Raw genomic sequence first — 13,727 nt, forward strand, 5'->3', positions numbered from 1 at the left:
GGCAACTTCAAGCTCATTCTGTTAAATCGTTGTTGTCTGACTGTTTTAGGCTTTTCTTAGATTGTTTCTCGAGCTCAAGAGCTAACCTTCATCTATCCAATTGTTGTTTGTTATTAGTTAACAAATTTGAAAAGAAACAAAAATCAAGGAAAGAAATAAAATTTCAAATTTTAGAGTTTTAAATTATACTTTGATCTTTTCTCTGTCCATCCATTCATGCCATTCATCCATTCTTACACCTCTGCGTGCCATGAAATCCCCGGAACAACAATTATTATTATTATTATTATTATTATTATTATTATTATTATTATTATTATTATTCTTTCGAACGGGCCACCAGAGGACCACGTGCCAATTTCAATTCCTTCTTCTTTGTTCTTTCCTTTTCTTCCAGTACGCTTTCATCTGTTCACTATGTTTCTTCTTTCTGTCTTCAGACCACTTTGAACCAGTCGTTTTTACTTTCCTACCTTGGAATCCTTCTATTTTCAATACTTTTAACCGAAAGCCTTCTCTATTATTTATTTCTTCTGTTGTTATATTGTTTTTTTCTAAATCCTTTCTTACTTCGTTGACCCAGCTTGTCGTTGATTTCTTACTCCACAAATATCTGAAAATCTTACTGGTTAATCTACTATCTTGCATTCGATATAAATGTCCAAAAAACATAAGTCTCCTTTTCCTCATTACATCTGATATATTTTCTATTTTTTGATATATTTCAGCATTACTTCGTAATTTCCAACCTTCTGCTGTGTTTTGTGGGCCTAATATTTTCCTCATGATTCGCCTTTCTAGTATTTCTAGCTTATCTAAATTATAGTTTAATGCCAGACACTCGCTTGCATATAGGCATTCTGGCTTCACTACTGTGTTGTAATGCCTTATTTTTGCATTTTTGGATAGGCATCTTTTATTGTAGATATCTTTGGTGACACCATAAGCTCTCTCCATTTTATGTACCCTCTCCTCTACTGCAGATTTTTCTAAACCATTTTCTTGGATTATTTCCCCTAGATATTTGAATTTTTTTACCCTCTCTATTTGGCCAATATCTGTTTTCAGAAATTTTGGTGCATCCCAAATATTTGTTAAAAATTTTGTTTTTTCTGCAGAAATTCTTAAGCCAGTTCTGCTGGCGATTCTTTCCAAGACATTTACTTGGGTTACAGCAGATGTCACATTTTCAGAAAGTATTGCAAAGTCATCTGCAAATGCAAGACAATTTATTTCAATCCTTTTGTTTCCTCTTCCTAACCTTATCGGTGAAATGTTGAGTTCAATAAGTTTTTCGTTCCAAATTCTCACTATTTTCTCTAGGACACAATTAAAAAGAATTGGGGATAGTCCGTCGCCTTGTCGTACACCAGTTTTTATTTTGAAAGGCTGTGATATCTCTCCCAGAAATTTCACTTTAGAGACTGTGTCTGTAAGTGTTTCACGGATTAGATTTGCCAGTTTAGACTTTATGCCAAATTCTCGAATTATTTTATATATAGTTTCTCTGTCAACAGAATCAAAAGCCTTTTTGAAATCTACAAACATGACTACAATGTCCTTTGAATTAAGTAACCTGTGGCGAATTACTGACTTAAGATTAAATATTTGTTCTGAGCATGATCTTCCTTTCCTGAAACCACCTTGATATTCACCTAAATGATTGTCTAGTGTTGTTTCTACTCTGTTTAATAAAATTTTGGAAAATATTTTATATGCCACTGCTAATAAAGATATTCCTCTGTAGTTATTAACGTCCTGTTTATTACCTTTTTTGTGGAGTGGATGTATCAAGGCTACTTTCCATTCCTCAGGAATTTTTTCAGTTTTCCAGATTTCTTCAAAGAGTAATTGTAGCTCATTTGCTATATTTGGCAAGGACCACTTCAAAAGTTCCGCTGTAATAGAATCTTCTCCGCTAGCTTTGTTGTTTTTGAGGGTTTTAATTACTTCTTCAATTTCTTTTATAGTTGGTGGTATGTCTTCTTCCAAATTTTCATCATTATCTTGAAATTCTAATTTATGACTTGGTTCAGGACAGTTCAAAAGTTGATCAAAATATCTTGCTAATATCTCACAATTTTCAGTATTGCTTAGTCCAATTCTGCCGTTTTCATCCTTGAAACTAACATTTGTAGTTTGGTACCCCTTTAATTCATTCTTAAAAGTCTGATAAAAGTCACGGGTGTTATTTTTTATAAAGTTTTTGTCCATTTCTATAAGTTTCTCCTTTTGAAAGGCTCGTTTAGTACTTCTGATTATCCTTGCTGTTTCCTTCCTTTGTTGTTTAAACTGATCAAAATCTTCAATTTTCTTTGAGCATTTCCATTTTTTCCATGTTTTAGCCCTCTCTGCTAAAGCTTCTTCACATATTTCATTCCACCATATTTTCCTTTTATTTTTTATTGGCCCAAATGTTTTCTGTGCTGCATAATTAATTGCTTTGGATATTTCTTGCCAGTTGCCTTGTTTAGCCACTTTAATTTCATCTTGGTAGTTTTTAATTGATTCTTTTGTTATAGTAAGTCTGTCTACATTATATTTTATTAACCTCTGTGGCTTTCTTTGTTCTTTATTAGGTAGGAGTTTGGCTTTAATTTTAGAGAGAAAATGGTCGGAATCAAATTCACCATTCCTTACTACTTTCACATTCATAATTTCTTTTGTACTTTTTTTTGAAACAGCCACATGATCTAACTGAAACTCTCCTAACATTGGGTTTGGAGATATCCACGTTTTAGCTTTTCTGGGGAGTTTTCTAAAGAAGGTTGACATTAGTTTCAGGTGATAGCTTTGACACAAACTGATTAGCCTAATACCATTTGTATTTGTTCTTCTGTGGGCTGGGTAATGTCCTACTACATTTCTAAATTTCTTTTCTCTACCTATTTGTGCATTGAAGTCACCTAATAGTATTATGGTGTTCATTTTCGGAATTTTGGATATTTCATTTTCCAAACGAACCCAGAATTCTTCTGTTTTTTGAGGGTTTTTCCTATTGTCTTCATTTATTGGTGCATGGCAATTAACAAGTGTGTACGTTTTGTTTTTGCATTTAATTGATAGGAGAGATATTCTTTCTGAGTTGGATTTAAATTCTGTTACATTTCCTATTATACTTTTATGAATGTAGAAAGCTGTACCAAGTAGTGGCATCCCCTTCATAATTTTGATTGCTGGTTTGCCTTTAAAGATCCTGTAGTTACAAGTGTCTATTACATTTTCATCTAGGAATCTAGTTTCTTGAACTGCCAAAATTTGAATTTTGTTTTTCTCTAGAAGTATTTCTAGTTCTTTTTGTTTACCAGTCTTGAGTAGAGAATTTACATTTAAAGTGCCAAAAAAGAATTCCTTTTTGAATTTCATTTTAGAAGGATTCCAAGGTTGCTCCGACTCAACCTTCTGATTGCAGTTGTTGGGACTCCCCAGAACCTTTAGTCCCAATGCATTGCGTGACGCAATGGTGGATTTCTCTTTCGAGTTACCACCTGGGGTAGTGCCTTCATTCAGCGGACTTTCCATACTGCAATTGAAATTGTATAAAATACAAAGTGAGGAATTAGATTCCAGGATAAGATCGGATTGTTAGTCCGAAATTTGATTTTTGTTCGTGGTTCACTCCACTAGGCTCTTCCGCTCTCTCCACCGTTCGGAACTAAAGCAGAGTTCCTCTTCCGCCTTCAAGACCGTTGGCCAGGTTTCACCTGTAACCCTAGGCAGGGGCCCTTACTGGGTGCTACCACCCGGAGCCAGATGGACCCAGGTTTTTTAACGAGGTTGTTACTCCTCCCCCTCCTCACTTCCCCGTCTCTTGATAGACGAGGCCCCGGGCTTGGGACCGGTAATAGCGGAGTTATTATTATTATTATTATTATTATTATTATTATTATTATTATTATTATTATTATTATTATTTCAGGAGACGCCCCGTATTGGAGTTGCTATCGGAGACCAAATCCTAGACCTCAAAGTCGTGAGTCACTTATTTCGAGGTCCTGAGCTCCAAGACAAACAACACGTCTTCCACGAGGTAAGTTCCTTATATAGTAACTTTAGAGGAGAAAAGTACAACAGAAGGCCTACTTTAATATCAAAATCAGAAGATTGGCTACATTTTTCATATTCATATTCGTATTAGACACTTAATTTTACTTTTGGGTTTACATAGACTACCATGATAGTGACATTTGGCGAGAGTTTCGGCCCCACGCCACAAGCTGTTCTGCTGAGTCGGAGGTCAGTTTGTAATCTATAATATTTTATTGGGCACTCTGTCTCTGGCAGCGATCATCAAGTAGTAGTTTTTCCTATTATGTTCCGCGCACAGGATAACCTTCTCCACCCACGTCCAGGGTAGATACCATGATGATGTTTGTATGTATCTGACAGCAGAACTTTTTCACTTATATAAATTCAGCTGTTGTTAGGGAAGCGCCACTATGCACTGCCCTTCGCCCTTCGGCTACTAGCTGACTGTCGAGTGTCGATAGAGGCAGTGTGCCGCCACGTGCTGGAGTGTTCCGTGTTCTGTCATATTTTCCTTGATCTGTGAGTTCCGTTGCACGGGCAATTGGCCTTCGGCACATGCGAATAACTTAATGCGTTCTGTTTAGTAAGAGTGTTTTCATTGAAGCCTAGTAATATATACCGTACGAAAGACGGTAAACTTTGCATAATGTCGCACCGGAGTCCTGTTCAGGACTTTTTACTACAATAAAACCTGACAGGTTTTTCTCCGGGTATTCCAGTTTTCCCTGTCATAATTCATTCCAACAACACTCTCCAATATCATTTCATTTCATCTGTCATTCTTTAATCATTGCCCCAGAGGAGTACGACAGGCTTCGGCAGCCGGCACAATTCCTATCCTCGCTGCTAGATGGGGCTTCATTCCATTTCTGACCCGGTCGAATGACTGGAAACAGGCTGTGGATTTTCAAAACCTCACAGAGTGAAATGAAATTTATGTTCTATTTTGTCTACAAAGGGATCTTCACAAAACTTAAACACCCCATAATTATTATTTTCGTGTTCTGCTCGTATATTGTGTTTTAAGTTTTATTTTCGTGTTCTGCTTGTATAGTTGTGTTTTTAATGTCCTGTTCCGCTTGTATATAGTGTTTAATTTTTATGTTTGTGTTTTGCTTGTATGGGTTAATTTTTATTTTCGTGTTCCGCTTGTATATTGTGTACGTAAATAGAGTAGGGCCTATATTTTTAATTGGTGAAAATAACATTGTGACATTTGTAAACACATCTACTGCCAGTATAATTGTGATAGTTGTATTTCAGAATGAACGAAAACATTCTTATCACAAAAACATTTAGACATGATGTTTAAGGTGCGTATTTCAGAGATCCGAGAGCTTTCTCACGTGTCGTGAAGTTTTATACTGGCCCTAATTATTCACAATACAGACTGATACCATGACGAATATAAGACCAAATATGAGAACTCAGCCATTATAGTATGGTAGTTTGTGGTCCCGCCACTGCAAGCACTGCAAGCGATTATATCCAACACGTGCTCTAGTAGTCCCGGCAACCCGGGTATAGAAAAGTGCGGGAGACGTTACTGTGCGAGATATTTCAATGAATACGTTGAAGGTTCTTTGCTTTCAGTTCCTAAACTCAGTTCATTGTGTGTTGTGAACTTCAAGCATGTGTCTTATATGGCTTGATTGATTTAATAGTTCAGCATGTCGTACTGTTTTGTGCCTGGCTCTAAGTCAGGCTATGGTAGACTAGCTGATGATATGCGAATTTTTTCACCACCGAAGGATATAAATCAATTTGAAAAATGGGCCAAAGCTATTCCACGGAATGAAATTGAGTTAACACGTAACAGCAGTACTTTTCATGTTCTTTTCTCTGATGATTTGATAGTAAAATCAGATAAATTTATAGTGAATGCTGAAAAAGTGGATATCTCTCATGTGAGATGGAATTTATGTCCAGGTGCATTGACTCACATTTTCCCTAATTTGGTGCCAAATCTTCACGCAAGCTTTCGAAAGTTCAGTAACCGACTAATTCAGTTCATGGGTGTTTGTTTTAATATGCTGGATGTATGATTGTTTCCATTGTACCCTGCCGTGGTATTTTAATTGTAATCTCTCATTATTTTTAAAGGACAGTGTATATACTTAACAGTTACGGAGTAATAAATTTCCTCTGGCATCATTCCTAAGACCAGCTGATCGGTACTGTGGAGCTTGCCCACTCGAGCGCTGCCCGGCGGGGCGCGCTTGAACTCTAGGAGTCCTCACACTTGTTCTTATATTCGTCATGCTGATACATTAAATCGGTGAAAATTTCCTGGATTAGTTGAAACACCTATGCTGCCATTGTAACCGTGTTATGTGTATTTCTTTTTGACCGAAGAAAATCTTAAGCTAAAAGCAGCCTTTAAACGTGATTATTGGGCGTGAATTTCAGTGTTCCGACTATTCCTTCACGTTTCGTGCGGCTTTATGCTGGCCGTAACTACACACAGCACGTTCGGTACAGGCACATTCCCGCTGATGCTGAGCATGTCATGTTGCCTCACGAAGTTCTTTCTACCATGCAGTTACAGTGCCGTGTGCCTGCACACTGTACCGAAACACTCCACCTCAAGCTCCTAATGTTTCGGAACAACTGACTGTTCCGGTCTGCCCAACCCTAGCTGTTGTACCCACTGTTGACGCGGCAATCGCTTAGAATGTACATGATTACATTCGTGTCAACCTCTCAAGTTATTCCTAAGATTCTGAGGGAAGTAGGTGAGTATGAGCCTGTCAGCGGCTTGTTGTGATGTACTCGTTTCTTCCACCTTTTTGCAGTAATGCTGCTCTTGATTTCGTCTCTTCCTTACTGTACAAAAGCCAAGTATCAGGTTAATATATACAAATATATGCACATTTCTCAGCTACAGCGAAAAACATAGAAACATGAATGTGTTTTGGGTTTAGAAGACGAGAGAGCGAGTATAGATTCTTAGTTTGCTCCCCTCTTAGTAGCCTCTTACAACACACAGGGGTATAGATAATGCATCCTTTCACTCCATTCACATGGGGGATAAAGAGTTCCAATGAAATGGAATGGCGTATGGCTTTTAGTGCCGGGAGTATCTGAGAACACATTCGGCTCACCAAATGCAGGTCTTTTGATTTGACTCCCGTAGGCGACCTGCGCGTCGTGATAAGGATGAAATGATGATGAAGACGACCAGTGGCGGCCGGTCAGTACGTGCTACCGGGCTCCAGCACGTAGCTTGGAACTGTAAGGAATATTATTTATGTACAGTACAATTATCCTGGTGCCTTTTCGTTGTTTTGAGTACGATATGAATTTGTGTTTTGTGAAAATCAGGACGAGATCTGTCGAACACCTAGCGCCGTTCTCCCGGGGAACAAGGCTCGTGCTCATGTGAAGTGAGCCCTTGCCTGTAGCCTGAAGGAAGCAATACGCAGGCGCAGCCAAGCTTGCAACACTCCCCCTAGCCGGCGGAGTATACCGTAAACCGGGATCAACTTTCACTGATCCCGTTTATAGTTACTTCCTCTCCCGCAAGGGGGTAGAATTACTCGATGTCTCCTGCTACCCGGAGCGCAGTGAGGGATCCAGTTGGCCGTGCTTATGTTGAACGTGGTAAGCGAATCTGCCACTAGAGAGTAGCATCGTCTGGGTTCGAAAGTAAAGCGTAAGTGGAGGCAATCTATCTCACACATGCTTATTAAAATATACATCTTCCTTTTGTAGGTGAGTCAAAGAATCTTTGACTGACCCTAAATGTTATCCCGCATTACAATGTAATTTACTCTGGTGAAATGAAATAGCGTATGGCTTTTAGTGCCGGAAGTGTCCGAGGACATGTTCGACTCGCCAGATGCAGATCTTTTGATTTGACACCCGTAGGCGACCTGCGAGTCGTGATGAGGATGAAATGATGATGACGACAACACGTACACCCAATGAAGGTTAAAATTCCAGACCCTGCCTGGAATCGAACCCGGGATCCCTGTGACCAAAAAGGCCAGCGCGCTAACCATTTAGCCATGGAGCCGGACATTTACTCTGGTAACCTAATAGGGGAGGTCTCAATGAATCAGTTGGCAGCTCTTTCAGTTGCTTTGTGCAGTTTTTAATCTCGCGGTTATATTACTGGTGCGTGTTTTTCCTGTCATTGTGTTAGTGCTAAAGTTTATACGAAGATTTATCAAATTATTTATCCACTGCAGTGTATATAAAGTGAAATTAAATTAGTGTTCTTAGTGGGGATCTATATTCCCACGATTCTATTTGCACTGATGTAAGTTGCGCCATTAGGTTAGTAAAAACAATATTTCTTCAATGAATTATTTATCTCGTAGACAGTTGTCGAAGAATTCATCTGCTTCCAAATTAATGTTGTTTTTGTTTGTTCTGAGTAATAAATTGCGAGAAAAGTTGTATTATTATTATTATTATTATTATTACTATTTCTATTATGATTATTAGTAGTAGTAGTATTATTACCAAGTTTGAAGTATGCGTTGTTCATCACGGCAATATGCAGATTTAAAACAGCGTATTTAGCTTGTTTTTTGTAGCACGTAGGACGATTTTTTCACGAGCCGCCACTGAAGACGACACATATACCCAGCCCCCGTGCCAGCGAAATTAACCAATTAAGGTTAAAATTCCAGACCCTGCCAGGAATCGAACCCGGGACCCCTGTGACCAAAGGTCAGCACGCCAACCATTTAGCTATGGAGCCGGACAAGAGGTCTGATAAATAGAAATATGTAGCGACATAATCTGCGTCCAACAAAATGGTCATTGATTTAGCACCAACGACATTAAAAATATAGACTACTAATCTGACGGCCATCTTTGAAACTACCTGAACCATGGCAGCCATGACATTTGAAGGCAAAACATATACTTATTTTCTCCGAATCTGCCATAGAAAGGATCTGGAGAAGTTGTTCAGCGATGGAGTACGGTCTTTGAGAAGGCGTGCAAGGTTAAAATAAATATTTAAATAAATATATATGTGTGTGTGTGTGTTTTTGCTGTGAATTCAGTAGAATGAATTCAGGCGAGGTTGACCAAGAGAGGTCCGATAGAAATAATAAAGCGGTGAAGCTGGTAAAATACCGTATGTGAAAGGAATGCTACATTCAGCCAGGGACCCGGTGGTCTCAAGTTTAGAATCTGGGGTTACCCCGTTTAGTGGCCCCTTAAGACAGGCAGATGATGCCGTAGAGATATTCTACGCCGCAACCAGCGGACGTATGTGCTGCTTGTTGCACAGCAGTTCTCAGAAAGTAGCCTTGCTGTAAGTAGCAAAAAGCATAAAACCTAACAAACTAGACTAAGAAGCAAAATTCAAATATTATACCAGAATGACATTTTAGGCAGTAGTATTTCTCTAAGGGCGTGAATTCTTCAGTGAACTCCTGTACGTATAACATGTCTTTTATTACCGAATTATCCATCCTTCTACATCGGTAATACTTCTTTTAACCAAGCAAATGCTTACCATAATCACTGCGCTTATTTCATTACAACATTAAGAGAGTTTGAAAATGCTGTGTTTATTTTCAAATAAAATTTTAATTTGCAATAACAAATAATCTCATCAACTCATTGAACTGATAGTAGGGCTCTATCAAGGCCAAGAAGTCGCAACCACCATGACATTTACAGGCAAAAGTTAGTTCGCTGTACTTCAACCAGGGGCGCTGTAACGAGTATGTTTAGTGGTCTATATCTTTCGTGTCGTTGTTTAGCACACAATTATATGATCATAAATATTCGCAAGATACGTATTATGAGAAATAATGTTCTCTTCCTTCGCATTGTTCAGAATGTTAATTATTATGTTTTCGCATTAAAATCTCATTGCTTTGTTTGCAGCCTCTCCTTGTAGGTTTAATACGTTCAACTTCTTCCAAAAACATGCCTTTCCGTCCACCAAAATGGCGTTCTTCCATCCATATGACGTACATTGATTGCCTAGTTACGGTGTCGGTTTCTTTGTCGACGCAAAAATGTCGACACAAAACTGTCGACGTTAAATTGCTTACGTTAATTCCAGGTATCCCTCATCATCATTATCATCTGCTAAAGACAATGCCTTGCCGCTGTAGCCACATCTGACGATCTTCTACCAGCCTCTTCATTTTGCTATATGAACCACATGCCAGTTCACCGACGGAGTGTCGTCCCCTGGGTCTCTTTCCCAGTACTTTAACTTCAGTGATGGTTTGGAGAAGACAGTCATGTCTCAGTACGTGTCCAAGGAACGTTGTCTTACTCTTCTTTATCGTATTTAATGTCCGGATCCTTGGCTAAATGGTTAGCGTGCTGGCCTTTGGCCGCAGGGGTCGGGAATTTTAACCATCATTGGTTAATTTCGCTGGCACGGGGACTGGGTATATGTCTCGTCTTCATAATTCATTTCATCCTCACCACGACGCACAGGTCGCCTACGGGAGTCAAATAGAAAGACCTGCACCTGGAGAGCCGACCTTGTCCTCGGACACTCCCGGCACTAAAAGCCATACGTCATTTCATTTCATTTCATCGTATTTAATAAACATCGATCCTCTTTTACGTACTTTAAAACAAAGTCATTTGTTTTTCTATCTGTCCAACTCGTTTCTGTAATTCTTCTCCAAAGCCACATTTCATAGCATTTCAAATTCCCGCAATAGACTGCTGTTTATCCTCCTCAGTCTCTGTGTAGCATATATGCTACATGAGTTCTTTATTTTTTTTTCCCGGTCGGGTAATGGCTCTATCGCGCGGTTGCCGGGTGTAGCGTATAGTCTACTGTGTGTGCTTCGCGCTCATCACTTGTTTTTGTTTATCGCACAAGTGTATAGGTGGCAGTGCTAGTGAGAATATAGAAGTTTGTTGACATCAAGAAATGGGAACGAGACGTGCAGGTATTTGTTATGTATTTGCATATTTAATTAATGTGAATGTTTTTAAGATAGCTTATAATAGGTCAATAAGTATTATGCTAGTGATCAGAACTCATTTGATATTGAATACTGCCGACAGCATGACGCTTTTGATGATGTAGCGTATACTCTACATTAGGCAATAACCTAGAAAATTTGTGCATACAGCGGAAAATTACTGTTCTTTTCTTAACTCGTTTTCTCGGTGCAGTTGTTAATATTAAATCATAGTTGCCTTCAATATTAAGTACGAACTTGAATATCATTATATCCTACAGTATTTAAATGAATACTTGGTACGAAGAATGCGACAATTTATATTTTACCTTTCATTATTTTAGCCTTGAAGGAAACAGATATTGCGGATCTTATTGACACTATCAACCTTGATGTGTCAGATATTGAACTGGATGGAGATATTGATGAAGATGACTTGAGAAACAAGGCTGCAACTCCACCTATCGATGAAAGCAGTTCTGAATCGGAGGAAGATGCATTGCTGAAACGCCGCAGGGTTCCCGCAGCTATGCTACCACTTCAGTTCAGGAATTACCATGCTTTGCACCTACCAGAAATGATGAACAGAACACAGAAAAGTAGGTCAAGATGTAGGCTACCAGGTCGTAAGGGTTTCACTTTTGTACAGTGCACGCAGTGCAATATAAATCTGTGTTTTACAGAAAAAAGAAACTGTTTCTTGGCATTTCATAGAAAATAATAGGAATATTATTGCACCATGTTTTTGTGTTTGTTTACAAAAAAAGGGGGCAATACTTACATTTAATTTGTTGTAAATATGCTTTATAATTTGTGTTACAATTTGTATTGAACATGGTGAGAGAGAATAAAAGTGTGTGATGTTGTTATTTATTAATGTATTTTAAGTGTTCAGTGCACTTACAATCATAAAATACAATATAAGAAAAAAATAAGAATTGTAGGAAAGTCACTTCTCAGTCCCGATGTAGCATATACGCTACATGCCATAATGGCTTAACGAAACATACTATTTTTTTTTTTGTTAGCATTTTCAAGTTATTTTAGCCTCTTATAACACACTGAATGCAAAAACAGAAATTTCCATGACTAAAACTTGCTCCGGGACTGAGGAGGTTATAGGAAACCAAAACAGTGATTTTACTCTCCCACAAAATACACAAAACCAACATGAATAGCAATCTACCAACCTTGATGGAAAGTTATTTCTAAAACTTTTTTCTCATGTACACTTTTTCATAGCAGGATGGATAAGGGAGATATCATTAACGGACGGTTTTACAGGCTGTCATCTCACTTCAAGGTGGATTAACAGGAATTACTATACTCCGCAGGGCTTTACTTCTAAATTGACGTTTCGCAAAACAAATGTGCATCGCTTTACCTCTGTTGCCAACGCGCTACTGTCGCGAGAACAGCTGATGCAATACGACCGCGATAAACAGCCCTCGTATAAACTAATGAATCGGGATTTAAAACAAATTCACTAAAACTACTCTTACTAACACTAAACAAATGAAAATGAAATGGCGTATGGCTTTTAGTGCCGGGAGTGTCCGAGGACAAGTTGGCCCGCCAAATGCAGGTCTTTCGATTTGACTCCCATAGGCGACTTGCGCATCGTGATGAGGATATAATGATGATGAAGACGATACATACTCCCGTGCCAGCAAAATTAACCAATTATGGTTAAAATTCCCGACCCTGCCGGGAATCGAACCCGGGACCCCTGTGACCAAAGGCCAGCACGCTAACCACTTAGCCATGGAGCCGCACACTAAACAAATAATACGTTATTACGACCTACAAAGGGAACACTCCACTGACCTGAGTCACTTTTCTTGCCACTTGTATTTCTCGAACTACATTCAGACATGCTAAACACGCACGAACTATACCTCTAATATATAAAGATGATTCTGACAGCTAGGGCTGGAAGGAGGAGCATTGCACGTGCCATTTCATGATGTTGCCACATTGTAGCATTCCTTTCTCTTACCCCTCGCTTCCGGCTCACTTGTTCCCTCGTTCATTCTCGTTCTATTGTAGACTACCTGGCCAGACTGTGACTGACTTGGTCTCATGTTCCGTTATCTTTAACAGGGGCCGGGCTGATAAGCTCAGACAGTAGAGCGCTGGCCTTCTGATCCCAACTTAGCAGGTTCGATCCTGGCTCAGTCCGGTGGTATTTGAAGGTGCTCAAATACGCCAGCCTCGTGTCGTTCCCTTATTTTGCTATGGTCAGCATTGACCCATGTCTCGTGTAGCCACACAATACAATAATTGTACGTAATTGGGATTTAAAATATCATTAGATACGTACTAACGGCCACAAAACAGAAACTGAAATAGAATGTCACTCACAATGAACTGCTTGCGACAAGATCTAACTCCGAAGTGAGAGGCTTGGCAATTCCAAGCAAGACGAGCTGGCCAGAAGATTTGTTATCTCCATGGCAACCGCAGTCACCCCACCCTCGTTTCCATTGCAACCATACCCCCCCCCCCCCCCACTGCCTTTATCCCGCCCCGGCAGGCAGTAAACGGACCTCGAATTTATCTTTAGATATTAGAGGTATAAGTGCACTAACCAATACACGGACGTAAATAAAATTACAGCTATTTTATACCCTCAACTACTAAACCTCTATTGTACTAACTTATGCTATGCTAAACTGTAAATTATACTATACTGTACTATACTAGAGAGATAGAGACTAATATGAAAAACGCCACTTAGACTACTGAAGAAAAATGCAAAAGATCGCGAACAGTACTGAATGCCATACACAC

General features: G+C 39.1%; 1 protein-coding gene across 1 annotated transcript in view; it reads left to right on the forward strand.

Moving 5' to 3' along the window:
• The window catches only part of Faa (fumarylacetoacetase), a 114,736-nt gene that overhangs the window by 57,692 nt on the left and 43,317 nt on the right, over positions 1-13,727 (forward strand). The window contains exon 2 of the mRNA XM_067147136.2: positions 3,920-4,030. Within this exon, the coding sequence (XP_067003237.1) occupies positions 3,920-4,030 (111 nt within the window). The remainder of the gene's footprint in view (positions 1-3,919; positions 4,031-13,727) is intronic.

Source organism: Anabrus simplex, chromosome 5 (genome assembly GCF_040414725.1).
Source record: "Anabrus simplex isolate iqAnaSimp1 chromosome 5, ASM4041472v1, whole genome shotgun sequence".
Lineage (NCBI taxonomy): Eukaryota > Metazoa > Arthropoda > Insecta > Orthoptera > Tettigoniidae > Anabrus > Anabrus simplex.